The sequence below is a fragment of the Bombina bombina genome, chromosome 1, assembly GCF_027579735.1.
Source record: "Bombina bombina isolate aBomBom1 chromosome 1, aBomBom1.pri, whole genome shotgun sequence".
In the NCBI taxonomy this organism is placed as follows: Eukaryota; Metazoa; Chordata; class Amphibia; order Anura; family Bombinatoridae; genus Bombina; species Bombina bombina.
The window spans coordinates 542,125,051-542,151,830 of NC_069499.1; the positions used below are offsets into that span (position 1 = coordinate 542,125,051).

Here is a 26,780-nt window from a genome sequence, read left to right on the forward strand (position 1 = left end):
TCTAAATACCGGAGTTAGAAAAATCCCATTGAAAAGATAGGATACGCAATTTACGTAAGGGGATCTGCGGTAAGGAAAAGTCGCGGCTGAAAAGTGAGCGTTAGACCCTTTTTTGAGTGACTCCAAATACCAGAGGTATTAGGAGCCTCTAACGCTGGTTTTCACGGCTACCGCCAAACTCTAAATCTAGGCCCTAGGTTTTATTTTTATTTCACAGGTAAGTTTATATTTATTTTAACTAGGTAGACTAGTTATTAAATAGTTATTAACTATTTACTAGCTACCTAGTTAAAATAAATACAAAGTTACCTGTAAAACCTAACTAGCCATACACTAAAACCTAACATTACAATAAAATTAAATTCATAAAATACAATTTACTAACTTACAAAAAAATAAACACTAAATTACAAAAATTAAAAAACGAAATTATCAAAAATAAAAACAAATTACTCCTAATCTAATAGCCCTATCAAAATAAAAAAGCCCCCCCAAAATTAAAAAAAAACCTAGCCTACACTAAACTGCCAATGTCCCAAAGATACCAGCTCTTTCACATTGCAATAAAAAATACAAACAACCCCCCCAACAGTAAAAAACCCAAACCCCCCAAATAAATAAACCTAAGCTAAACATTGCCCTGAAAACAAATAAACCCCCCAAATAAATAAACCTAAGATAAACATTTCCCTGAAAACACCCAAAAAACCTGTTGGGGGGTTGTTTGTGTTTTTTATTGCAATGTAAAAGTTAGTAAATTGTATTTTATTAATTTAATTTATTTCATTTTATTGTAATGTTAGGTTTTATTGTAAGGCAGGTTAGGTTTTATTTTACAGGTAACTTTGTATTTATTTTAACTAGGTAGCTAGTAAATAGTTAATAACTATTTAATAACTAATCTACCTAGTTAAAATAAATACAAACTTACCTGTGAAATAAAAATAAAACCTAAGCTAGTTACAATATAACTATTAGTTATTTTGTAGCTAGCTTAGTTTTTTTTTTCTACAGGTAAGTTTGCATTTAGTTTTAAATAGGAATTATTTAGTGTATAATTGTAAGGTTTATTTAGATTTATTTTAATTATATTTAAGTTAGGGACGGTTAGGCTTAGGGTTATGTTAGGTTTAGGGTTAGAGTTAGGGTTACGTTAGGGTTAGGGGTTAATATATTTATGTAGAGTTAGTGATGTGGGAGGTCAGGTGTTTAGGGGTTAATAATATTTAAATAGTGTTTAGGGGTTAATAGGGTTATTATAGTGGCGGCGAGGTCCGGAGCAGCAGATTAGGGGTTAATAAATGTATTATAGTGTTTGCGATGCGGGAGGGCCTCGGTTTAGGGGTTAATAGGTAGTTTATGGGTGTTAGTGTACTTTGTAACACTTTAGTTATAAGTTTTATGGTACAGCTTTGTAACGTAAAACTGATAACTACTGACTTTAGATGGCGGTACAGATCTTGTCGTTATAGGGTGTACAGGTCACTTTTTAGCCTCCCAGGAAAACTCGTAATACCGGCGCTATGGAAGTCCCATCAAAAAATGGCTTTTTAAAAAGTGCGGTACTGACATTGCGTGACGGCCAAAAAGGTGTGCGGTACACCTATACCGACAAGACTTGTAATACCATCTTATAACGCAAAACTCGTAATCTAGCTGTATGTTATTAAAGTGAAGGTAAACTTTGGTGAATGAAAGCCTGTTTTTTAAAAATACTATTAAAAACAGGGGCACTTTAATTTATCAAAGCTTACAAAGCAGCCGTTTTGTTAAAAAAAATACCTTTTTTTCTTTTCACTGCTACAGCAGCTTCCCCCACCTAGAGATCCTCTATACACATGTCAGCAATGACTAATCCTGCTTCCTCCAATCACAGCATAGCCTCAGGCAATGACTACTCTCGGGGGGAAAGCTGTGATTGGAGGAAGCAGGATTAGTCATTGCTAACGTGTGAATAGAGGATCTCTAGGTGGGGGAATCTGCTGTAGCAGTGAAAAGAAAAAAAGGTAATTTTTTTTAACAAAACAGCTGCTTTGCCAACTTTGATGAATGAAAGTGCCCCTGATATTAATAGTATTTAAAAAAAAACGTGCTTTCATTCACCAAAGTTTACCTTCACTTTAAGGTATCTGCATTGCAATTGGGATTGCAGGTGAAATGTTCTAAAGCACTGTTTTTCAAACCTGTCATCAGGACTCCCTAACAGGCCACATTATGAGGCTATCTGAACTAGAGCACAGGTGAAATAATCAGCTGATTAGTAAACATGGTTATTTTACCTGCTCTCACCCAAGGTAATCCTGAAAACATGGATTGTTGGGAAGGCCTGAAGACAGGTTTGAAAACCAGTGCTCTAAAGGGATGAAGCATTTTTATACTTCACTGTGACATGGGATAGTTCTCTGCCACTAGCGGAATGTTAAAAGCAGAATCGCCATGTGTGGTGAGGGCGTGATGTAAATGATCCCTTTAGACAGTTTTGAATAAGAATACAATTTATGTGTAAACCGAAACTGAAACTTTTTGTTACAATACAATATTGAAACTTGTACATAAATAATAAACCTATATGAGCAAGGGGTTTGTGGGTATATTGTATATGTGTATATATACTGTGTTATATATATGTAAAATAATATCTTTTTTATTAAGTGAGTTGTTTATTTAAAGGGACACTGAACCCAAAATTTTTCTTTTGTGAATCAGATAGAGCATGCAATTTTAAGCAACTTTCTAATTTACTCCTATTATCAAATTTTCTTCATTCTCTTGGTATGTTTGTTTGAAAAGCAAGAATGTAAGTTTAGATGCCGGCCCATTTTTGGTGACCAACCTGGGTTGTCCTTGCTGATTGGACAGCACCCATAAAAAAGTGCTGTCCATGGTCCTGAACCAAAAATCTTCTGACTCCTTAGCTGAGATGCCTTCTTTTTCAAATAAAGATAGAAAGTGAACAAAGACAAATTGATAATATAAGTAAATTAGAAAGTTGCTTAAAATTGCATGCTCTATCTGAATCATGAAAGAAAAAATTTGGGTTCAGTACCCTTTAAGTAAATGTGTTTTTTAGTGTGCTTTCTTTCTAGGAACATAGCAAAGAGCATATCCCAGTGGACCTGGCAATTTTTTTATTATTGGGCCTTAAATCGGTGGTACCATCTACTGCCTGGTTCATATTCGTTTTGTTTTGTTTGCAGTCCAGTAATGAAGTCCTGACATAGATGTAGAGCTAGAGTTTCATTGCACATAACAAAAAGCTTAGGAAGCAGACAGTGATGCTTCTCATTGTCTGTACCTCTCACTTACAGTGTACAAATGCATTTAGTTAGGGTGCAGACTGAGGGGCTTGATAGGGGCAACTTTGGATAAAACAAAAGTGTAGTAAACACACAAATAACATTTTTCACATTTATTGTTATTTAGTATAGTCAAAAGTAAACTTTCATGATTCAGATAGAGCAAACCATTTTAAACAACTTTCCACTCTACTTTTATATTATTTGATTCATTATCTTGGTATCCTTTGTTCAAAAACATATCTAGGTAGGCTCAGGAGCAACAAAGCACTATTGGGAGCGAGCTGCTGATTGGTGCCTGTACACATGCCTCTTGTTATTGGCTTATCAGATGTGTTCAGCTAACTCCCAGTAGTGCATTTCTGCTCCTTCAACAAAGGATACTAACAGAATGAAGCAAATTTGATAATAGAAGTCAATTGGAAAATTGTTTAAAATTGTACGCTCTCTCTTAATCATTAAGGTTTAATTTTAACTATGACTCCCTTTAAGTACTAAAAGTCAATCATGAATTATGAAAGAAAACTTTGGGTTTTATGTCCCTTTAAAACATCGTAATCAAGGCTAAATAATATATTTTATATTTTGAATAAATCTTGGGTATGAAGAACCTGTACATTTAGGTTGTGTGTACCATATTTAGGGCCAGATTACAAGTGGAGTGCAAATATCGCTTTCATGACACAGAAATGCTTGTGCAATGATAAATGCCGATAGCGTATGCTGTCGGCATTTATCCATGTGAGGCGGACATGATCCTCTACAGCAGGTCATGTCCGTCCAACATTTGATAAATCTACCCCATAGGCTCAGAGACGGCATCGGAACCTAAACGCAGCAAAGAGGGTAAGTAGTGCAGCGGTGGCCGCAAATTTAAATATACTGTATACTATATGCTTATAAATATATATATTTATGTGTTAATATGTGTAAATACACAAAAATAATGCATACTAGATTAGGCAAGAATACTAATATGCCATCAAATTACATCATCTCAACACCACCAGCACCCCTATACACTATCATTAGACGCTTTCTGAATTTGTGTTCAGTTGATGTTGTCACCATGTGCACTCACTATTGTCAACTCACAATTGTATGTTTGCTTAAGAAGAGTCTATGAGGTCTGTGACTATCAAGACTACTTCTTGTCATCCAAAGTATGTCAGTTAAAAGTCAGTTAAACGATGATCTACTCTCAGAAACTGACTTGATTAAAAACGAAATGGCCGCTAGCAGGGGGGTATCAATCACCCTGATCATATTGGATCAGGATGATTGCACTCCATTTAAGGAGCAGCCATCTTACGACCCCTGCTTCTTAATTTACGTTTCTGCCAGAAACTTTTGGCATTGTTAAATCTACCCCATTGACTCAACTAAACTTACATATATAAAAATCTGGATCTACCACCTAGGACCAATAAAAAATTAAGCAAGAGTAAGGAAGAGAAAAAAAATAAGCATTAGCAATCATTTAATATAAATAAACAACCCTACATACATTTAATTAAATATTTCTAATAGAGCGGCCTGTGGCTTAAAAAATATTTTAGAACAAGAAAGTAGAATTACATATATGAATAGAAGAATAGAAATCTATCTTGGATATATTAATATTAAAGGAAGATGATACTCAAAAGTTGTTTGTCTATGTCCCAACGTATATTTTGAGATGGGCTTTGTGTTTTATGAAATGGATGTTACTGTTTTAAATTATTATTATTATTATTATTATTATTATTATTATTATTATTATTATTATTATTATATCAATTATTTGTAGAGCACTGAAAGTTTCTGCAGTGCTATAAACATAAGCATGATATGCAAGGTAACATATATAGGGCACAGTTGGGTAGATGGCCCTGTCAAGAGTTGCACTGTTGTAGTCAGCTCTCATGAAGGTGATCTACAAACAGCTGTGATTATAGGCTTACTTGCTAATGGGCTTCAAGGGGATAAAGGAGGAGAGCAACTAAGATAAGAAAGGTTAGCGTATATTGTATGCATCCCTGAACAGTAGAGTCTTAAAGGAGTGCTTAAAACGTTCAAAACGAGTAGACAGGAATGTGAGAAGGTAACAAGAGAGGAGGAGGTTGTGAGTTTAGAGGAAGGGGGTGAGAGGGAGAGGATCTGGAGACAAGATCTGAGATATAGGGGGACCAGTGCTATTGAGGGCCTTGTATATCAGTCAGAATTTTGTGTTTAATTCTGGAGGCTAGAGGAAGTCAATGAAGGGATTGGTAAACAGGGGCAGCAGATGAAGAGCGACGTGTAAGGAACATGAGCCTGGAAGATGCATTCATTATGGATTGTAAAGGAGCTAGATGGCAGCTAGGGAGACCAGAGAGGAAGGAGTTGCAGTAGTCAAGGCGGGAAAGGATGGGAGTTTGGATTTAAATCTTAGTTGTGTCTAGTGTGAGGAAATGTCAAATTTTGGAGTTGTTCTTAAGGTGGAAGCAGCAGGAACTGGCCAAAGACTGGATGTGAGGAGTGAAAGAAGGATCTGAGTCAATTGTGACCCCAAGACATCAGAGATCAGATCGCTGGTTAATTTTTTATAAATATGCCTCAAATGCCCCCATAACTGCACTAGGCAGTATTTTGGGGCTAAAGTTGGCAGGAGTGGGGTGTTAGAAAAAAAAACGGCACTGAAAAGTGCCTTTACATTGTGGTCTATGGGAACTGTGTGTTCCTAGTAAATATATATGTATATGCTTAGATACATATATATTTATGTGTTAATATGTGTATATATATATATATATACACACATATTAACACATAAATATATATGTACATAATTTTATACATATATATTTATGTGTTAATATATATATATATATATATTAACACGTAAATATATATGTATAAAATGATGTACATATATATTTAAATTTGCTGCCATCGCTGCACTACTTACCCCATTTGCTGCGCTTAGGTTCTGATTCCGTCTCTGACGGCATCAGAACGAGGCTCCTATAGGAGCCTATGGAAGGGAACTCTCATGAGTGCAATGCTTCCCAGCAAAGTACAGGTGAGGTTGCGTTCGCATTGCTGACAACTTGTAATACCAGCACACATTAGCATGTGCTAATATTACACAGTGGAATGCAAATATCACTTTCATGAAAGCAATATTTAGCACTCCACCTGTAAGCTGGTGTAAAATGTTTGTTTCATATTATAACATTTTAAATAATTTTCCAATTTACTTTTATTAACTATTTTGCTTCCTTTGCTTAGTATCCTTTGTTAAAAAGCATACCTAGGTAGGTTTAGGAGCTAGCTGCTGATTGGTGTCTGCACATACAGTATATACCTCATCATTGGCATACTGATGTGTTCTGCGAGCTCCCAGTAGTACGTTGCTGCTCCTTTAACACAAATACCAAAAGAATGAAGCAAATGTGAAAATATAAATACATTGGAAAGTTGTTTAAAAATCTCTGCTCTATCTGAATCATGAAAACAAAATGTATGCTTACCTGATGAATTTCTTTCTTTCCTGATATGGAGAGTCCTCAATTACTAGTGGGAATATCACTCCTGGCCAGCAGGAGGAGGCAAAGAGCACCACAGCAAAGCTCTTAAGTGTCACTCCCCTACCCATAATCCCCAGTCATTTGACCAAAGGGACATGGAATAAAGAATAACACAAAGGTATAGAGGTGTCTGAGGTTTAGTCAAAAATAACTGTCTTAAGAAAGGGCAGGGTTGTGGACTCTCCATATCCGGAAAGAGAGAAATTTATCAGGTAAGCATAAATTTAGTTTTCTTTCCTAAGATATGGAGAGTCCACAACGTCATTCAATTACTAGTGGGAACCAATACCCAAGCTAGAGGACACAGAATGAATAGGGAGGGAGAACAAGACAGGCAGACCTAAACAGAAGGCACCACCACTTGAAGAACCTTTCTCCCAAAAGAAGCCTCAGCCGAGACAAAAGTATCAAATTTGAAAAATTTGGAAAAAGTGTGCAGACAGGGCCAAGTTGCAGCCTTGCAAATCTGTTCCACAGAAGCTTCATTTTTGAAAGCCCAAGAAGAGGAGACAGCCCTAGTGGAATGAGCTGTAATTCTCTCAGGAGGCTGCTGTCCAGCAGTCTCATAAGCAAAACGAATTATACTTCTCAACCAGAGGGAAAGAAAAGTAGCAGTAGCATTCTGACCCTTACGCTTTTCTGATAAACAAACAAACAGAAGAAAAAAGCAGGCAGGTGACAGCAGATATTAATTCATTTATTAAGGAGGTAAAAAAGGCAACGTTTCGGGATTAGTCTCCCTTATTCATGCCATACCTGATACAAACTAACAAGTGACTTATATACATGTATACCACTAGGTGGTGCTCAAGTGTATTTAACACTTTCTTATCCAACACTTTAACTTACTCATAACTTAAACTTACACTTATACATTACCTATTCCATATACATGATAGTATTTCCATGATTAGTTAAATTACTATTTTCTTATCAAACCTTCACAACAATGAATTATAATTTACATCTTAACAGTAATAATCATAGAAATACTGTGAGGTCCCAGTCTCCATTCAAACCTTTAGGCTCCAGACTCCCCAATTCATATATCCAATATGCTTCTTTTTGTTTTAATAGAATTTCTCTATCCCCTCCTCTACGTGGGATATCAACTTTGTCAATTATTTGAAATTTCAACTGACTTATAGGATGGTTTGCTTTTATAAAGTGGGCAGCTAGGGGGGCTTTTACATTACCGGTTCTAATATTGCTCTTATGTTCAATAATTCTCTCCTTAGCGGATCTGGTAGACTCCCCTATAAACAAACAAACAGGGCAGAAGACTGGCAAAAAGCCTTAATCACCTGTAGGTAGAATTTTAGAGCACGCACAACATCCAAGTTGTGCAACAGACGTTCTTTATGAGAAGAAGGATTGGGACACAGAGAAGGAACAACAATTTCCTGATTAATATTCCTATCTGAAACCTCTTTAGGAAGGAACCCCAATTTAGTACGAAGAACCGCCTTATCTGCATGAAAGATAAGGTAAGGCAAATCACACTGCAAAGCATGGGAGTTCAGAAACTCTCAGAGCAGAAGAAATAGCAATAAGAAATAAAACCTCCCAAGATAACAGCTTAATATCTATGGAATGCATTGGCTCAAACCGAGCCTGCTGCAAATCTTTAAGAACAAGGTTAAGGCTCTAAGGAGGAGCAACAGGTTTAAATGCAGGCCTGATTCTGACCTGTGCCTGACAAAAAGATTGAACATCTGGCACCTCTGCCAGACGCTTATGTAAAAGAATAGATAAAGTAGCATTCTGACCTTTCAGAGAACTGACTGACAACCCTTTCTCCAGACCTTTTTGGAGAAAGGACAAAGGGAATCCTGACCCTACTCCAGGAGTAGCCTTTGGATTCACACCAATAAAGGTATTTATGCCATACCTTATGGTAAATTTTATGAGTAACAGGCTTGCAAGCCTGCAGCATAGTCTCAATAACCGATTCAGAAAACCCACGCTTAGCCAGAACTAAGCGTTCAATCTCCAAGCAGTCAGCTTCAGAGAAACGAGATTTGGATGGAGGAATGGACCCTGAGTTAGAAGGTCCTTCCTCAGAAGCAACCTCCAAGGTGGCAGTGAAGACATCTTCACTAGGTCTGAATATCAGATCCTGCGAGGTCATGCAGGGGCTATAAGAATTACCAACGTTTCTCTCCTGTTTGATACGAGCAATGACTTGTGGAAGGAGCACAAGCGGAGGAAACAGATATGCTAGACCGAACACCCAAGGAACTGCCAGAGCATCTATCAGAGCTGCCTGTGGATCACTTGATCTTGAACCGTACCTTGGAAGCTTGACGTTTTGCTGAGACGCCATCAGATCCAACTCCAGCACCCCCCATTTCAGGGTTAACCTGGAGAACACCTCCGCATGGAGAGCCCACTCCCCGGGATGAAATGTCTGTCTTCTCAGGAAATCCACTTCCCAGTTGTCTGCTCCTGGAATGTGGATGGCAGATAGATAACAATTGTGAGCTTCCGCCAACAGAATAATCCGAGCCACCTCCCTCATGGCTAAGGAACTCTGAGTTTCTCCCTGGTGGTTGATGTAAGCCACTGAGGTTATGTTGTCCGACCGGAACCTGATAAACTGGGCTAAGGACAATTGAGGCCAAGCCATCAAAGCATTGTAAATCGCTCTCAACTCCAAGATGTTTATGAGGAGAGCAGACTCCTCCCGAGTCCATAGTCCCTGCACCTTTAACGAATCCCAGACTGCTCCCCAGCCTAGCAGGATGGCGTCCGTGGTCACGATCACCCAGGAAGGTCTCTGGAAGCATGTTCCCTGAGACAGATGATTCTGAGAAAGCCACCACGGGGGAGAGTCTCTTGTCGACTGGTCTTAATCTATCCTCTGAGATAGATCCAAATGATTTCCATTCCATTGTCTGAGCATGCATAATTGCAGAGCTCTCAAATGGAATCGAGCAAACGGAATGATGTCCATGGAAGCGACCATCAGACCAATTACCTCCATACATTGAGCCACTGATGGCCGAACAGTAGACTGTAGATAAAGGCAAGAGGAGAGAATTTTGGATTTTCTGACCTCTGTCAGAAAATTTTTCATAAATAGGGAATCTATTATGGTCCCTAAGAAAACCACCCTTGTAGCATGAACAAGGGAACTCTTTTCCAGATTCAGTTTTCATCCGTGGGAATGTAGAAAAGACAACAAGATCTCTGTATGAGAGTTTGCTTGTTGAAAAGGTGGCACCTGAACCAATATGTCATCCAGGTAGGGCACCACTGCAATTCCCCAAGACCTGACCACTGCCAAGAGAGCCCCCAGAACCTTGAGAAAATTCTGGGACCTGTGGCAAGGCCAAACAGAAGCGCCACAAACTGAAAGTGCTTGTCTAGAAAAGCAAATCTCAGGAATTTGTGATGATCCCTGTGGATGGGAACATGAAGATACGCATCCTTCAGGTCTATGGTTGTCATGAACTGACCCTCTTGGACCAAAGGAAGAATTGAACCAAGGACGGTACCCTGAGAAATTAGTTGCGGCACTTTAGGTCTAAAATGGGTTGATAAGTTCCATCATTTTTGGGAACCACAAACAGATTTGAATAAAATCCTAGACCCTGTTCCCTTACTGGAACTGGAACAATCACTCCCAGGGAGAAAAGATCCTAACGCAGTTCAAGAATGCCTCTCTTTTTACATGGTCTGCAAATAATCTTGAGAGGTGGAATCTGCCCCTGGGAGAGAAAGTTTTGAATTCTATTTTGTAACCCTGAGATACTATAGCCACAGCCCAGGGATCTAAGTCATCTCGTATCAATGCTTAAAAAAAACAGGGAAAGTCTGCCCCCACTTGATCCGATCCCAAATCGGGGGCTGACCCTTCATGCTGACTTAGACTCAGCAGAGGGTTTCTTTGATTTCTTCCCCTTATTCCAAGACTGATTGGGCTTCCAAAGAAGACTTGGACTGCTCCTGCTTGAAAGAGGGAGAGGAAGACTTTTGACCTTTGAACTTATGAAAGGAACAAAAATTACTTTGACATCCCATAGGTTTATTCTTCTTGTCTTGTGGTAGAAAAGACCCTTCTACCCCCTGTAATATCAGAAATTGTTTCTGCCAGACCAGGTCCAAACAAGGTCTTACCCTTGTAAGGAAGTACCAGAAGCTTGGACTTAGAAGTAACATCAGCTGACCAAGATTTTAGCCACAAAGCCCAGTGGGCTAGGACAGTGAAACCTGACATCTTAGCTCCCAATCTAATAATTTGCATGTTAGCATCAGAAATAAAGGAATTGGCTAGTTTGAGAGCCTTAATCCTATCTTGTATCTCCTCCAATAAAGTCTCTACTAAAATAGATTCAGACAAGGTGTCACACCAATAAGATTGGTTGCCATTGAAGACCTTCATGAACATACATCTTTCTCAAATAAACCTCCAGCTTCTTGTCCATGGGATCGTTAAAAGAGCAGCTATCCTCTATAGGAATCGTAGCTCTCTTAGCCAGAGTAGAAATAGCCCCTTCTACTTTAGGCACTGTGCACCATGAATCCTTAATGTAGTCAGCAACAGGAAACATCTTTTAAAAATGGGAGATAGGGAGAAATGTATCCCTGGCTTCTCCCATTCCTGTGAAATAATAACCGTCACACGGTCTGGAACAGGAAAAACTTCCACAGAGAAAGGAACATAATAGTATTTATTATTTGCCCTATCTGTTTAACAGCAGTGTTTGGTTTGTATTTTGAGCAAATATTGATTATATATTTTTCTTCTCTTTGTATAGTTAAAATTTGTACATTGTATTCCATTCAAATAAACAGTGTACGCTGCAGTTTCAGGCATAGAGCGGTCTAATTAACTATCAAACAGGTGTAAGTCAGAGAGGTGTGTTTTGTTTTTAACCTATTAACATTGAGCTGTTAGTTTAAATAGTGTGCTAGAACGTAACCAGTTAGGCTATGATTACGGCTAAGTGCCGAAACGCGCAAGCCATTTGGTGAACGCTTTTTTTGAAAGAACGCTTTTTTTGTGATGCTGTTGTTTCATCAATTTGGATCCTTTTAAAGTTGTCAAATAAATTTTGATGATTTCACAGAACTGGACTCATTCCTTTTTTGCCTATTTACGTTACCAGCTTGCCCAGGTTATCGTCAGCTTTGCTGCTGCTGCGATTGTTTTCCTTACCAGCGATCCACCTACCCCATTTTCCCAGATGACGTCACAGGTTGAAGACTAGTGAGAGCAGAGGGATATGCCAAAAGTAGATGCCACGAGAGGTGAGGACGCCGAAGTCCGAAAGCACCTGGCGCAGGAAGGCAGAGGTATCCAGCTCACTTACCGTCACAAGGGGATTGAGCATAGCTCCGGGTGTACTGAGGATTGAGGTATTGCCTTCTTTTTCCATTTGCTTCTGCATCTGAAGAGGTGGGGGTTTGTTGGGATCGCTGTGTGATATATTGATGCACTGGAGGTGCATGCACAGCTGGTACGAAACTTTCTCTTTCATTTCCCTCAGAGTAATATACGCTATTAAGCAGAATTGCGTGATACCAAAAAAACAAACTAAGTACCTCTACACCTCAGTTACATGCTGAGGTGCCAACCTGACCTCCGGAATAAATCCGACGCCGGCAAATGACAAGGGACTCTCCTGCTGATCGAGCGATTACCGGAGATGCTGGAACAAGAAGGGGCCGCTCCGCTCTAAGGCTGAAAGCGGAAGATGCTGAAATCACATGACCAGCCTACAAGAAACTGCGCAGCAAAAATAAAAGTGCGCATTTCTAAAGGCTGTCATAGTGCAAACCCGCTCCTGCTGATCGTGACAGAAACAGAAGCACCAAGATTGTAGCCACACACACATACCATAAATTCTCCAATATAAATCTGATTAAAGTATGCGAGCCACAAATAAGTCATAAGCATTAGCAGTTATTCTTTCCACACCCAGAGAAAAGATTAACCCCATAGTCTCCATGTCACATCAAAAAGTGCCTGCATCCTGCCTAATAAAATCTTATAAAAAGGATTTGTTTGTCCCATATAAAATCTGCAGCCCTTCTTTTGTTTAAAATCTTCTTAAGTGCAAGTCCCCAGTACCTAGTAGCCAAAAGCACTTACCTGCAGTCTAGCTGTCCGGTAGGGAGACAGCTTACAAGGCGTAAAAGGACACATAGTCCTTACAGAGACCTGTAGAAAAAAGAAAGAACAGAGTAACAAATTCTGGCTTTCTATAACTAGTGCAGCAATATGTTAGGAAACAAACGGCTAGATTACGAGTTTTTGTCGGTAAGGCTTGCGGGGCTAGTACTACTTTTTTTCTTACCACTCCCTTTAAACAACGCTGGTATTACAAGTTTTCTTTAAGCTGGCGTTAGCCTCAGAAAAGTGAGCGTTGAGCAAAATTTAGCTCCACATCTCACCTCGATACCAGCGTTGCTTACGGTAGCTGTAGGCTGGCTAAACATGCTCGTGCACGATTTCCCCATAGGAAACAATGGGGCTGAGCTGGGTGAAAAAAAAACTAACACCTGCAAAAAAGCAGCGTCCAGCCCCATTGTTTCCTATTGGGAAATTAGTTTTATGTCTGCACCTAACACCCTAACATGAACCCCGAGTCTAAACACCCCTAATCTTACACTTATTAACTCCTAATCTGCCGCCTCCAACATCGTCGCCAACTGCATTATATTATTAACCCCTAATCTGCCGCTCCGGACACCGCCACCACCTACATTATAATTATAAACTCCTAATCTGCTGCCCCCAACATCACCGACACCTACATTATAGTTATTAATCCCTAATCTGCCCCCCCAATGTCGCAGCAACTATATTAAATTTATTAATTCCTAATCTGCTGCCGCCAACGTCACTGCCACTATAATAAAGTTATTAACCCCTAAACCTAAGTCTAAGTCTAACCCTAACACCCCCCTAACTTAAATATAATTTAAATTAAACAAAATTAATTTAACATAATTAAATAGATTAATCCTATTTAAAACTAAATACTTACCTATAAAATAAACCGTAAGATAGCTACAATATAACTAATAGTTACATTGTAGCTAGCTTAGGATTTATTTTTATTTTACAGGGAACTTTGTATTTATTTTAACTAGGTAGAATAGTTAGTAAATAGTTATTAACTATTTAATAACTATCAAACTAAAATAAGTACAAAATTACCTGTAAAATAAATCCTAACCTAAGTTACAATTACACCTAACACTACACTATCATTAAACTAATTACCTAAACTACCTACAATTAATTACAATTAAATTAAATAAACTAAATTACGAGAAAAAAAACACTAAATTACAGAAAATAAAAAAGAATTACAAGAATTTTAAACTAATTACACCTAATCTAATCCCCCTAATAAAATAAAAAAAGCCACCCAAAATAATAAAATTTCCCTACCCTATACTAAATTACAAATAGCCCTTAAAAGGGCCTTTTGCGGGGCATTGCCCCAAAGTAATCAGCTCTTTTACCTGTAAAAAAAAAATACAATACCCCCCAACATTACAACCCACCACCCACACACCCCTACTCTAAAACCCACCCAATCCCCCCTTAAAAAAACCTAACACTACCCCCTTGAAGATCACCCTACCTTGAGCCGTTTTCACCCAGCCGGGCCCAAGTGGTCCTCGATACAGCAGAAGTCTTCATCCGATCAGGGCAGAAGAGGTCCTCCAGACGGCAGAAGGCTTCATCCAGGTGGCATCTTCTATCTTCATCCTTCCAGAGCGGAGCGGGTCCATCTTCAATCCAGCCGATGCAGAGCGTCCTCTTCAAACGAAGTCCTAACGAAGAATGAAGGTTCCTTTAAATGACGTCATCCAAGACGGCGTCCCTTGAATTTCAATTGGCTGATAGAATCCTATCAGCCAATTGGAATTAAGGTAGGAAAAATCCTATTGGCTGATGCTATCAGCCAATAGGATTGACCTCGCATTCTATTGGCTGATTGGAACAGCCAATAGAATGCAAGGTCAATCCTATTGGCTGATTGGATCAGCCAATCGGATTGCACTTCAATCCGATTGGCTAGGATTTTTCCTACCTTAATTCCGATTGGCTGATAGGATTCTATCAGCCAATCGGAATTCAAGGGACGCCATCTTGGATTTAAAGGAACCTTCATTCTTCATTAGGACTTTGTTTGAAGAGGATGCTCCGCGTTGGCTGGATTGAAGATGGACCCGCTCCGCTCCGGAAGGATGAAGATAGAAGATGCTGTCTGGATGAAGCCTTCTGCCGTCTGGAGGACCTCTTCTGCCCCGATCGGATGAAGACTTCTGCCGTATGGAGGACCACTTGTGCCCGGCTGGGTGAAGATGGCTCAAGGTAGGGTGATCTTCAGGGGGTTAGTGTTAGGTTTTTTTAAGGGGGGATTGGGTGGGTTTTAGAGTAGGGGTGTGTGGGTGGTGGGTTGTAATGTTGGGGGGTATTGTATTTTTTTTTTACAGGTAAAAGAGCTGATTACTTTGGGGCAATGCCCCGCAAAAGGCGCTTTTAAGGGCTATTTGTAATTTAGTATAGGGTAGGGAAGATTTATTATTTTGGGGGGCTTTTTTATTTTTTTAGGGGTATTAGATGAGGTGTAATTAATTTAAAATTCTTGTAATTTTTTTTTATTTTCTGTAATTTAGTGTTGTTTTTTTCGTAATTTAGTTTATTAAATTTAATTGTAATTTATTGTAGGTAGTTTAGGTAATTAGTTTAATGATAGTGTAGTGTTAGGTGTAATTGTAACTTAGGTTACGATTTATTTTACAGGTAATTTTGTACTTATTTTAGCTAGGTAGATATTAAATAGTTAATAACTATTTTATAACTATTCTACCTAGTTAAAATAAATACAAACTTACCTGTAAAATAAATATAAACCCTAAGATAGCTACAATGTAACTATTAGTTATATTGTAGCTAGCTTAGGGTTTATTTTATAGGTAAGTATTTAGCTTTAAATAGGATTCATTTATTTAATTATGTTAATTATGTTAAGTTAGGGGGGTTAGGGTTAGACTTAGGTTTAGGGGTTAATAAATTTATTATAGTAGCGGCGACGTTGGGGTCGGAAGATTAGGGGTTAATAAATGTAGGTAGGTGTCGGCGACTTTGGGGGGGCAGATTAGGGGTTAATAAAATGTAACTAGTGTTTGCGAGGCGGGAGTGCGGCGGTTTAGGTGTTAATACATTTATTAAAGTGGCGGCGATGTCCGGTTGGCAGATTAGGGGTTAATAATTATAGGTAGTTGGCGGCGACGTTGGGGGTGGCAGATTAGGGATTAATAAATATAATGTAGGTGTCGGAGATGTTAGGGGCAGCAGATTAGGGGTTCATAGGTATAATGTAGGTGGCGGCCGGTCGGCAGATTAGGGGTTAAAAAAAATTATTTTAGTGTTTGCGATGTGGGGGGGCCTCGGTTTAGGGGTTAATAGGTAGTTTATGGGTGTTAGTGTACTTTTTAGCACTTTAGTTAAGAGCTTTATGTTATGGCGTTAGCCCATAAAACTCAACTACTGACTTTTAAATGCGGTAGGAGTCTTGTCAGGAGAGGGTCTACCGCTCACTTCTTCCAAGACTCGTAATACCAGCGTTAGGCAAATCCTATTAAAAAGATAGGATACGCAATTGACGTAAGGGGATTTGCGGTAGCCTCGAGTCGCGGAAGAAAAGTGAGTGGTACACCTGTACCGGTCAGATTCATAATACCAGCGGGTATTAAAAAGCAGCTTTGGGACCTCTCAACGCTGCTTTTTAAGGCTAACACCAAACTCGTAATTTAGGCGAATGTAAGGACCACCTCACAACTTCCTAACTGCTTAAAAGCCACCACTACTCTATTGAAGAGATTAACGTGGACTCAGCTAAACCCAAATCCTTGCTTGCAGGGAAAAGTACCCAAAAAAGGAATTCAATTCTTCAGACACCAAACTTCACCTCCTCCATTGACAGAGGCAAAGATAATGGCTGGGGATTATGGGTAGGGGAGTGACCCTTAACAGCTTTGCTGTGGTGCTCTTTGCCTCCTCCTGCTGGCCAGGAGTGATAGTCCCACTAGTAATTGAATGACGTTGTGGGCTCATGTCACTTTAAGTTATCTCCTCACATTCCAATCTAAAGGATATCTCCAGATTGGCCCCAATGTTGTGGAATCCTCTGCCTCGGTCCATAAGACTCCTCTAGCTTTCAAAGTTTTAAGCGCTCCATAAAATCTCTACTGTTCAGGGATACATACTATGTGGCTAACCGTTTTTTATCCAAGTTCCTTTGCTTCCATCATCAGTTCTCCTTGCACCTCCTTAGCATCTACGCTCACAGCTGTCCTGTAACTCACCTTCATGCACAGACAGGACACTTTACCCATTCAACTGATCTATTATTACCTCTTCTAAATGTAATTAGTGTATATTCCACTCATGTTTATGGTGATGCAGAATCTGTTGGCGCCCTATAAATAAATTATAATATTAAAAATGTAACTAACTAATTTCTGACAGCTGTGTCTGCTTCTAAACATTTACATCTGAGACGTGTTAGTTAGGCTGACAGCAGGTGAAATACAAGCTTCTTTAAAGCCCCAACTTCAGCTCTAAAGGTGTCTGGATTTGACAAGTTGACTCAAAGTCGGTTATTTACTTCTTACTTCATAGAACGTTGGCAAAAAAACAACAACATAAACCTATTAGGGATATACATGATAAGTGTACATCTATTTGCATTTAGAAATTAGTCTACTTGAAGGTTATTTCTCAAGACAACTATCTCAACCTGCATAGGCTTTACATGATCATCATCTCTGCATATTTTCACAACTGTGAAAAGACCCTATCTTAGGTTGCCACATTATCTGGAAAAAATACCGGCCATGCTGATTAGCATACATTTGCATAAATAATTAAACAGGGCTGATTTTAAATAATCATTGGTTTATAATTAGATTTTAACAAACTTAGAAGAGGCTTTACCATGATATCATCCTTTCTATATTTAATTTTTATTTTTAACTTTGTACTGTACCTTAAAAATACCATCACTATTGATTAAAAAAAAGCTTTGTGGCAACCCTAACTCTATCATGTTGCCCCTGTATAGTGTATGAGTGTTTGTACAGCTTATCCAATCATACAGAACACAATGAAAGGGAGTGTTCTTTAAAGGGGCAAGAAACCTAAATCTGCTCTTTCATGATTCAGATAAAGCATACAATTCCAAGCAATTTTACAATTTACTTCTATTATCAATTTTGATTCATTCTCTAGGTATCCTTTATGGAAGAAGCAGCAATGCACTACTGGGAGCTAGCTGAACACATTAGTAGCCAATGATAAGAGGTATATATGTGCAGCCACCAATGAGCAGCTAGCTCCCAGCTCCTAAGCCTACCTAGGCATACTTTTCAACAAAGGATGCCAAGAGAATGAAGCAAATGAGCTAATATAAGTAAATTAGAAAGTTGTTTTAAACTGTATGTTCTATCTGAATCATGGAAGAAAGTTTTGTTTTCATGTCCCTTTAAGGTTTCACTTGAGCAACCAGAAAGTCTCCCCTCTGAGGCGAGGTAGCCAGCGGTAGTTGCCTAATTGGTCTATGGTTCTAAGCATTGTAGCGCACAATTCATGCTGTATGAATATGTAATACCTATTGTGCATACATAACAGGGGGTTGAATCAATCTTATTATATGCAGAATGTTCAATTACTGTTATGGGAATTTTTTGATAAGTGGTGCGCTTTTCAGATTGAATAGAATCTACCCCCTTGTTTTCTGTCCACTTGCAATGAGGATCTGCACCGATTTGTTAGATGACCAAAATTAACAATACCCAATGTTAAATCTTTTCCCAATGTGCCTCATGCAGACACTTTCTGTCTGAAGCTGGCTTACCTTTTACATGTATAATTGTGCCATTGTCTCTGCTACAGGTGTAAGGGGGTGGGTGCATGTCCTCCTTGTAGAAATAGTAAATATCTGTATGTGCTTCTGTAAGACCCCATAGGTTAAAGGTGACACTGGTTGCATTAGGGATCACAGTGCAGTTAATGTCTTTGGTAATTGTAAATGGCTGATAGGAAGAGTTGAAGGATCCCATACACACACTCTTGGCGTTATTTACTCCTCTGCGCAGTGCTACGTGATATTCTTTTTTTTTGTCCGTAAAGTTTCCGTGAAATGTTATGCTGATGCTTTTATAGGCAATGAGAACTGATGAATTTGTTCCATCTGTGCTGCCTAAAAAAAAGAACAGAACAGCTAAACTGTGGCAAATAAATAAATATAGATTCAAAGTCAGGCTTTTGAGAAAGTCTAGCCTGTGTTTGGCTGTATCAGATGGTCAGCTGAAGTCTGAAAATAAAAGAGCGGGTGTAAAAACATGACACATACACAGTATATCTAACAAAATACATTTATCTCACGTTGGGGCCAATCAGAATTTATCTGCAAATTTCATGAATTTTTAAAACTGTAATATCAGCGGAATTAAAATGACTCACAAAACACGATTGTGCTAGCGCAAAACCGTTTGCACAGCACTTCTAATTAAGCCCCTTGTAAGTACAGGCTTTTTTCTGTATCACAATATATGAACATACTGGAATCTAAAAATGTTTGAATTCATTTAAACCTTGTTTTCTTCATTTTTTTCTGGGTGACATATATATATTAGGGATGCGCATACGTGCAACCTCCAATCAGCTCTCCATTATAATGACTGTATCCCTTTGTTCTGGCATTGTGATTCACTTGTATAGTGAGCAGCTGCACTATGTTAGCGAGATCATTAAAACCCCTCAGCTTTAACGAGTAACATTGTTATTAAAAAGAAAAAGGCAAACAAAGATAAGTGCATAATGACTTATTTGGCACATCCAGCACTTCTTTATATTTGTTTATTATTATGGCAGCACTGATTTCACGCATCATTTTTGCCCATTCCTTTCAATAATGTTCTCTTTCACTAAAATCACATACTTTATATTTGATATATATTTTATATGTATTTATTTTATATTTTATACAACAGGTATATGTCAATCGCTTTATAAACAGTGGGTCGCTATGCTGACAGCATTGTAAACCACTATTTATAATGCAGAGGAAATGTTATACTATGCGCATGCGTGTGCTAAACTGTGAGCGCACTCGGAACAAGGCTGCTAGAGAAGAAAATAGCACTGATGGATTGTGTGTGTCATCGTCTTAAAAGCGTTAAAGCATGTTGCATCAAGCCGGAGAAAGTTAATTAGGAGTTTCAAAACACAATCTTTTAAAATGTGGGTTATAACAAACACCACTGCTTTGTTTAGCAATGGCAAGATATGTAGGTAGTTTGTGGCCCACGTGGGTTGCACTTGTATGGAAAATGGCCCGGGATTCAAATAAGTTTGACACCCATGCACTACACCAATAACCAACAATCTAATCAGTGTAGCATTTTAAAAGGGATGTGTCACCAGACCCATAAACATTTTCTGCGTACAAACCATTTATAGTTAGCCAGGCCATATCATTTTAGGGGATTACAATCAGGGGCGGAACTACCATTGGTGCATCAGGTGTGGTGGCACCAGGACTTAAGTCGTGGGTCTATAGTAATCAGTCTATACATAGGCATGTACAGAATGTGTACAGTCCTAATGCAGGAGAGACTTTTATTAGTGCAGGTGGAAGGTCCATCTATCTGTGCTCAAAATCATTATACAGAGCAGCATTAATATCATTACTACAGAGTTACCTTTGGGGTGCCCAAAAAAATTGAGTAGGTCCACTATTACAATTTGATCTATAATGGTACTTGTTCTTACTGATATTATGCACTTAGTATCTTGGATACACATATAGGGAGTCGATTTAACAAAGGCTTTCGCCAGCCTTTGACACCCTAAGACTGCAGATTCTCACAAGAGAACATGCACTCCGTATCTCACTTTTCGCCACCTTTTACGTGGCAAATTTCAATCTCCCCAGTCTCGTCTGACCGGGAAGATTGACAGCTCCTGCCCGTGCATGATTGGCTGTGCGCGGGCTGAGGGCGGCATTGCACAAGAGCGCAAAATTGCATTCTTGTGCAATGCTGAAATCCGGCAGCGGAACATACGCGACCCTGTCTACCGCAGCTTGATAAATCGACCCCATAGTATCAGCTATACATAAACATACTGTGCTTCATATACCAGCTGGACAGAAACCTATTGGTGGATAGTGACACTCCTCACATGATTACAAATATATATATATATATATATATATATATATATATATATATATATATATATATATATGAACAAAGGTAAATGCACTCTCAGGTCTTCCACAATTTACTTTATTGTAACGTTTTCGGGGTTCACAACCCCTTCATATATATATATAATAATTAGCTTTTGTTAAATACTCACCACTGGACAAAGATATGCTGCGTGCTAACAAGTCTGGTGTGAATATAGAACAGGAAGATGATATTCCTACAACAAATAGAATATATTTCAGCATGAATTACATTACGTCATGAGTCGTAAGGGCTAACAGCGAATTACATCACTATTGAAAACTATTCATAGCATGACAAAGTTTGATATAGTGATAATCATTAGAGGTAAGGTTAACTCATTTATTTCAAGAGACATCCAGCTGTCAACTGTAGGTCTTCTGTGTGTTGCACATGGGAACAAGTAGATGAGTAACATTGTGTGACAGGTAAATGCAAAACCATCACAAAACCAAGTGCTGTAAAGTATCTATGAAAAGTAGTTCCTTGGGTTAAACACTTATAGAATCTGGGAAAATGAGACATGACAAAAATACTGGAAAACATAGGTTTGATACAACAAAGGGAGCCATACAACTAGTGGCAAAAATGAATGTTTCATTCCCACTTTAAAAATTACATTTAGGGGTAGATTTACGCTCATGCCGACTGCATACGCTGTCTGCATTTATCATTATACAAGCAGTTCACCAGAACTGCTTGTGCAATACCGCCCCCTGCAGATTTGCAGCCAATCGACCGCTAGCAGGGGGTGTCAATCAGCCGATCGTATAAAATTGGGCGGAATGAAGAACGCAACCTCAGAGGCAGCGGACAAGTTATGGAGCAGCGATCTTTAGACCGCTGCTTCATAACTGCTGTTTCCGGCGAGCCTAAAGGATGTTAAATCTACCCCATAGTCAGAAAAATTGTGCAGAATAATCTAATAACGTGAAACAAAACAGTAGAATATTGCCAAATACCATTGTGGATCACCAGATTTAAAGGGACATTTTAATGCAAAAATGACGTACTCTAATTCATTAATGAACTTAAAGTGTCAGTAAACCTTAAAAATAATGTTATATAATTCTGCACATAGTGCAGAATTATATAACATTATATTAGCCAAACTTTATAAAACCTAATGAACCCTTTTAATTTTATTAAAAAAAACGCTGTTTTACAGACCCGCTCTCTGTACTCTGCTGAGCGGGTCTGTTATATTCACACAGCGCATCGGGCCAGCTGTATAGTCACAGCCCGGCCCGACCGCGCCATAGCACTAAGTGCAGCTCGCTCCTGCTCTGTCTGACAGAAGGAGCGAGCTGCACTTAGTCTTATGGCGCGGTCGGGCCGGCCTGTGACTATACAGCTGGCCCGATGCTCTGTGTGAATATAACAGACCCACTCAGCAGAGTACAGAGAGCGGGTCTGTAAAACAGCGTTTTTTTAAAAAAATTAAAAGGGTTCAGTAGGTTTTATAAAGTTTGGCTAATATAATGTTATATAATTCTGCACTATGTGCAGAATTATATAACATTATTTTAAAGGTTTACTGTCCCTTTAAAGGAAGATGAAACCCAACATTTTTCTTTCATGATTCAGACAGAGTATGCGATTTTTAACAACATTACAATTTACTTCTATTATCTAATTGATTTAATTCTCTTGGTATCATTTGTTGAAATGCATACCTAGGTAGGCTCAGAAGCTGAGAGCTAGCTGTTTATTGATGGCTGCACATATATGCCTCTTGTCATTAGCTTACTGATGTGTTCATCCATCTCCCAGCAGTGCATTGCTGCTCCCTCAATAAAGGACACCACGAAAATATAGCAAAATTGATAACAGAAGTACATTGGAAAGTTGTTTAAAAAAGTATCATCTATCTGAATCATGAAAGAAAAAAATAGGATTTCATGTCCTTTTAATGTTTTGCATTACTGACTATATATAACTATGGGTCAGATTACAAGTGGAGTGCTAATTAACTCTCCTGTTCTGAGTGGAACCTGTCCTGTGAAACCGCTGTATAGTCTTGCCCACCATGCTGCAGCTCAGTTTCAGGGTCTTGGCAATCTTCTTATAGCCTAGGCCATCTTTATGTAGAACAACAATTATTTTTTTCAGATCCTCAGAGAGTTCTTTGCCATCAGGTGCCATGTTGAACTTCCAGTAACCAGTATGAGAGAGTGTGAGAACGATAACACCAATTTTAACACACCTGCTCCCCATTCACACCTGAGACCTTGTAACACTAACGAGACACATGACACCGGGTAGGGAAAATGGCTAATTGGGCCCAATTTGGACATTTTCACTTAGGGGTGTACTCACTTTTGTTGCCAACTGTTTAGACATTAATGGCTGTGTGTTGAGTTATTTTGAGGGGACAGCAAATTTACACTTATACAGGCTGTACACCCACTACTTTACATTGTAGCCAAGTGTCATTTCTTCAGTGTTGTCACATGAAAAGATATAATAAAATATTTACAAAAATGTGAGGGGTGTACTCACTTTTGTGGGATACTGTAGGTATAGATATATACAGATATATAGGAATATCTATTAAAAATACATAGAAAATATTCTGCTATGTACAGAACATTAGAATGTGAAATATTTACAGTAAATACAAAGTTAAAACCTTTATTAAATATGAATATTGCATAAATATGTTTTTTCATGGTTTCATCTACTTAACTGCAAAGGGCTCCAATGCACTTCTATATATATATCCACATGTATTTATGTGTTTATATATATATATATATATATATATATATATACATATATAAACACATAAATGCATATGCACACACACACACACACATATATATATACATATAGATAGATAGATAGATATACACTGTATGGAGGATTTTAATTTCATTTTCTTTCATGTAATTAACAAGAGTCCATGAGCTAGTGACGTATGGGATATACATTCCTACCAGGAGGGGCAAAGTTTCCCAAACCTTAAAATGCCTATAAATACACCCCTCACCACACCCACAAATCAGTTTTACAAACTTTGCCTCCAAGGGAGGTGGTGAAGTAAGTTTGTGCTAGATTCTACGTTGATATGCGCTCCGCAGCAAGTTGGAGCCCGGTTTTCCTCTCAGCGTGCAGTGAATGTCAGAGGGATGTGAGGAGAGTATTGCCTATTGAATGCAGTGATCTCCTTCTACGGGGTCTATTTCATAAGGTTCTCTGTTATCGGTCGTAGAGATTCATCTCTTACCTCCCTTTTCAGATCGACGATATACTCTTATATTTACCATTTCCTCTACTGATTCTCGTTTCAGTACTGGTTTGGCTTTCTACAAACATGTAGATGAGTGTCCTGGGGTAAGTAAGTCTTATTTTCTGTGACACTCTAAGCTATGGTTGGGCACTTTATTTATAAAGTTCTAAATATATGTATTCAAACATTTATTTGCCTTGACTCAGAATGTTCAACTTTCCTTATTTCCAATCAGTCAGTTTCATATTTGGGATTATGCTTTAATTATCATATTTTTCTTACCTCAAAAATTTGACTTTTTCCCTGTGGGCTGTTAGGCTCGCGGGGGCTGAAAATGCTTCATTTTATTGCGTCATTCTTGGCGCGGACTTTTTTTGGCGCAAAAATTCATTTCGTTTCCGGCGTCATACGTGTCGCCGGAAGTTGCGTCATTTTTTTGACGTTATTTTGCGCCAAAAATGTCGGCGTTCCGGATGTGGCGTCATTTTTGGCGCCAAAAGCATTTAGGCGCCAAATAATGTGGGCGTCTTATTTGGCGCCAAAAAATATGGGCGTCGTTTTTGTCTCCACATTATTTCAGTCTCATTTTTCATTTGCTTCTGGTTGCTAGAAGCTTGATGTTTGGCATTTTTTTCCCATTCCTGAAACTGTCTTATAAGGAATTTGATCTATTTTGCTTTATATGTTGTTTTTTCTCTTACATATTGCAAGATGTCTCACGTTGCATCTGAGCCAGAAGATACTACAGGAAAACCTCTGCCTGCTGGATCTACCAAAGCTAAGTGTATCTGCTGTAAACTTTTGGTAGCTATTCCTCCAGCTGTTGTTTGTATTAAATGTCATGACAAACTTGTTAATGCAGATAATATTTCCTTTAGTGATGTACCATTGCCTGTTGCAGTTCCCTCAACATCTAAGGTGCAGAATGTTCCTGATAACATAAGAGATTTTGTTTCTGAATCCATAAAGAAGGCTTTGTCTGTTATTTCTCCTTCTAGTAAACGTAAAAAGTCTTTTAAATCTTCTCTCTCTACAGATGAATTTTTAAATGAACACCATCATTCTGATTCTTTGGACTCTTCTGGTTCAGAGGATTCTGTCTCAGAGATTGATGCTGATAAATCTTCATATTTATTTAAGATGGAATTTATTCGCTCTTTACTTAAAGAAGTACTAATTGCTTTAGAAATAGAGGATTCTAGTCCTCTTGATACTAATTCTATACGTTTGGATAAGGTTTTTAAAGCTCCTGCGGTTATTCCAGAAGTCTTTCCTGTTCCTAATGCTATTTCTGCAGTAATTGCTAAGGAATGGGATAGATTGGGTAATTCATTTACTCCTTCTAAACGTTTTAAGCAATTATATCCTGTTCCGCCTGACAGATTAGAATTTTGGGACAAAATCCCTAAAGTTGATGGGGCTATTTCTACCCTTGCTAAACGTACTACCATTCCTACATCAGATGGTACCTCGTTTAAGGATCCTTTAGATAGAAAAATTGAATCTTTTCTAAGAAAAGCTTATCTATGTTCAGGTAATCTTCTTAGACCTGCTATATCATTGGCTGATGTTGCTGCAGCTTCAACTTTTTGGTTGGAAACTCTAGCGCAACAAGTAACAAATCGTGATTCTCATGATATTATTATTCTTCTCCAGCATGCTAATAATTTCATCTGTGATGCCATTTTTGATATTATTAGAGTTGATGTTAGATTTATGTCTCTGGCTATCTTAGCCAGAAGAGCTTTATGGCTTAAGACTTGGAATGCTGATATGGCTTCTAAATCAACTCTACTTTCCATTTCTTTCCAGGGAAACAAATTATTTGGTTCTCAGTTGGATTCTATTATTTCAACTGTTACTGGTGGGAAAGGAACTTTTTTACCACAGGATAAAAAGTCTAAAGGTAAAAACAGGGCTAACAATCGTTTTCGTTCCTTTCGTTTCAACAAAGAACAAAAGCCTGATCCTTCGTCCTCAGGAGCAGTTTCAGTTTGGAAACCATCTCCAGTCTGGAATAAATCCAAGCCTGCTAGAAAGGCAAAGCCTGCTTCTAAGTTCACATGAAGGTACGGCCCTCATTCCAGTTCAGCTGGTAGGGGGCAGGTTACGTTTTTTCAAAGAAATTTGGATCAGTTCTGTTCACAATCTTTGGATTCAGAACATTGTTTCAGAAGGGTACAGGATTGGTTTCAAGATGAGACCTCCTGCAAAGAGATTTTTTCTTTCCCATGTCCCAGTAAATCCAGTGAAAGCTCAAGCATTTCTGAATTGTGTTTCAGATCTAGAGTTGGCTGGAGTAATTATGCCAGTTCCAGTTCCGGAACAGGGGATGGGGTTTTATTCAAATCTCTTCATTGTACCAAAGAAGGAGAATTCCTTCAGACCAGTTCTGGATCTAAAATTATTGAATCGTTATGTAAGGATACCAAC

General features: G+C 38.5%; 1 protein-coding gene across 2 annotated transcripts in view; it reads right to left on the minus strand.

Moving 5' to 3' along the window:
* The window catches only part of CD28 (CD28 molecule), a 163,504-nt gene that overhangs the window by 30,724 nt on the left and 106,000 nt on the right, over positions 1-26,780 (minus strand). For both annotated transcript variants that reach the window (XM_053690929.1, XM_053690934.1), the window contains 2 exons: positions 21,246-21,311; positions 18,736-19,080 (listed from right to left, as the gene is read on the minus strand). In XM_053690929.1, coding sequence (XP_053546904.1) covers positions 18,736-19,080; positions 21,246-21,311 — 411 coding nt within the window. The remainder of the gene's footprint in view (positions 1-18,735; positions 19,081-21,245; positions 21,312-26,780) is intronic.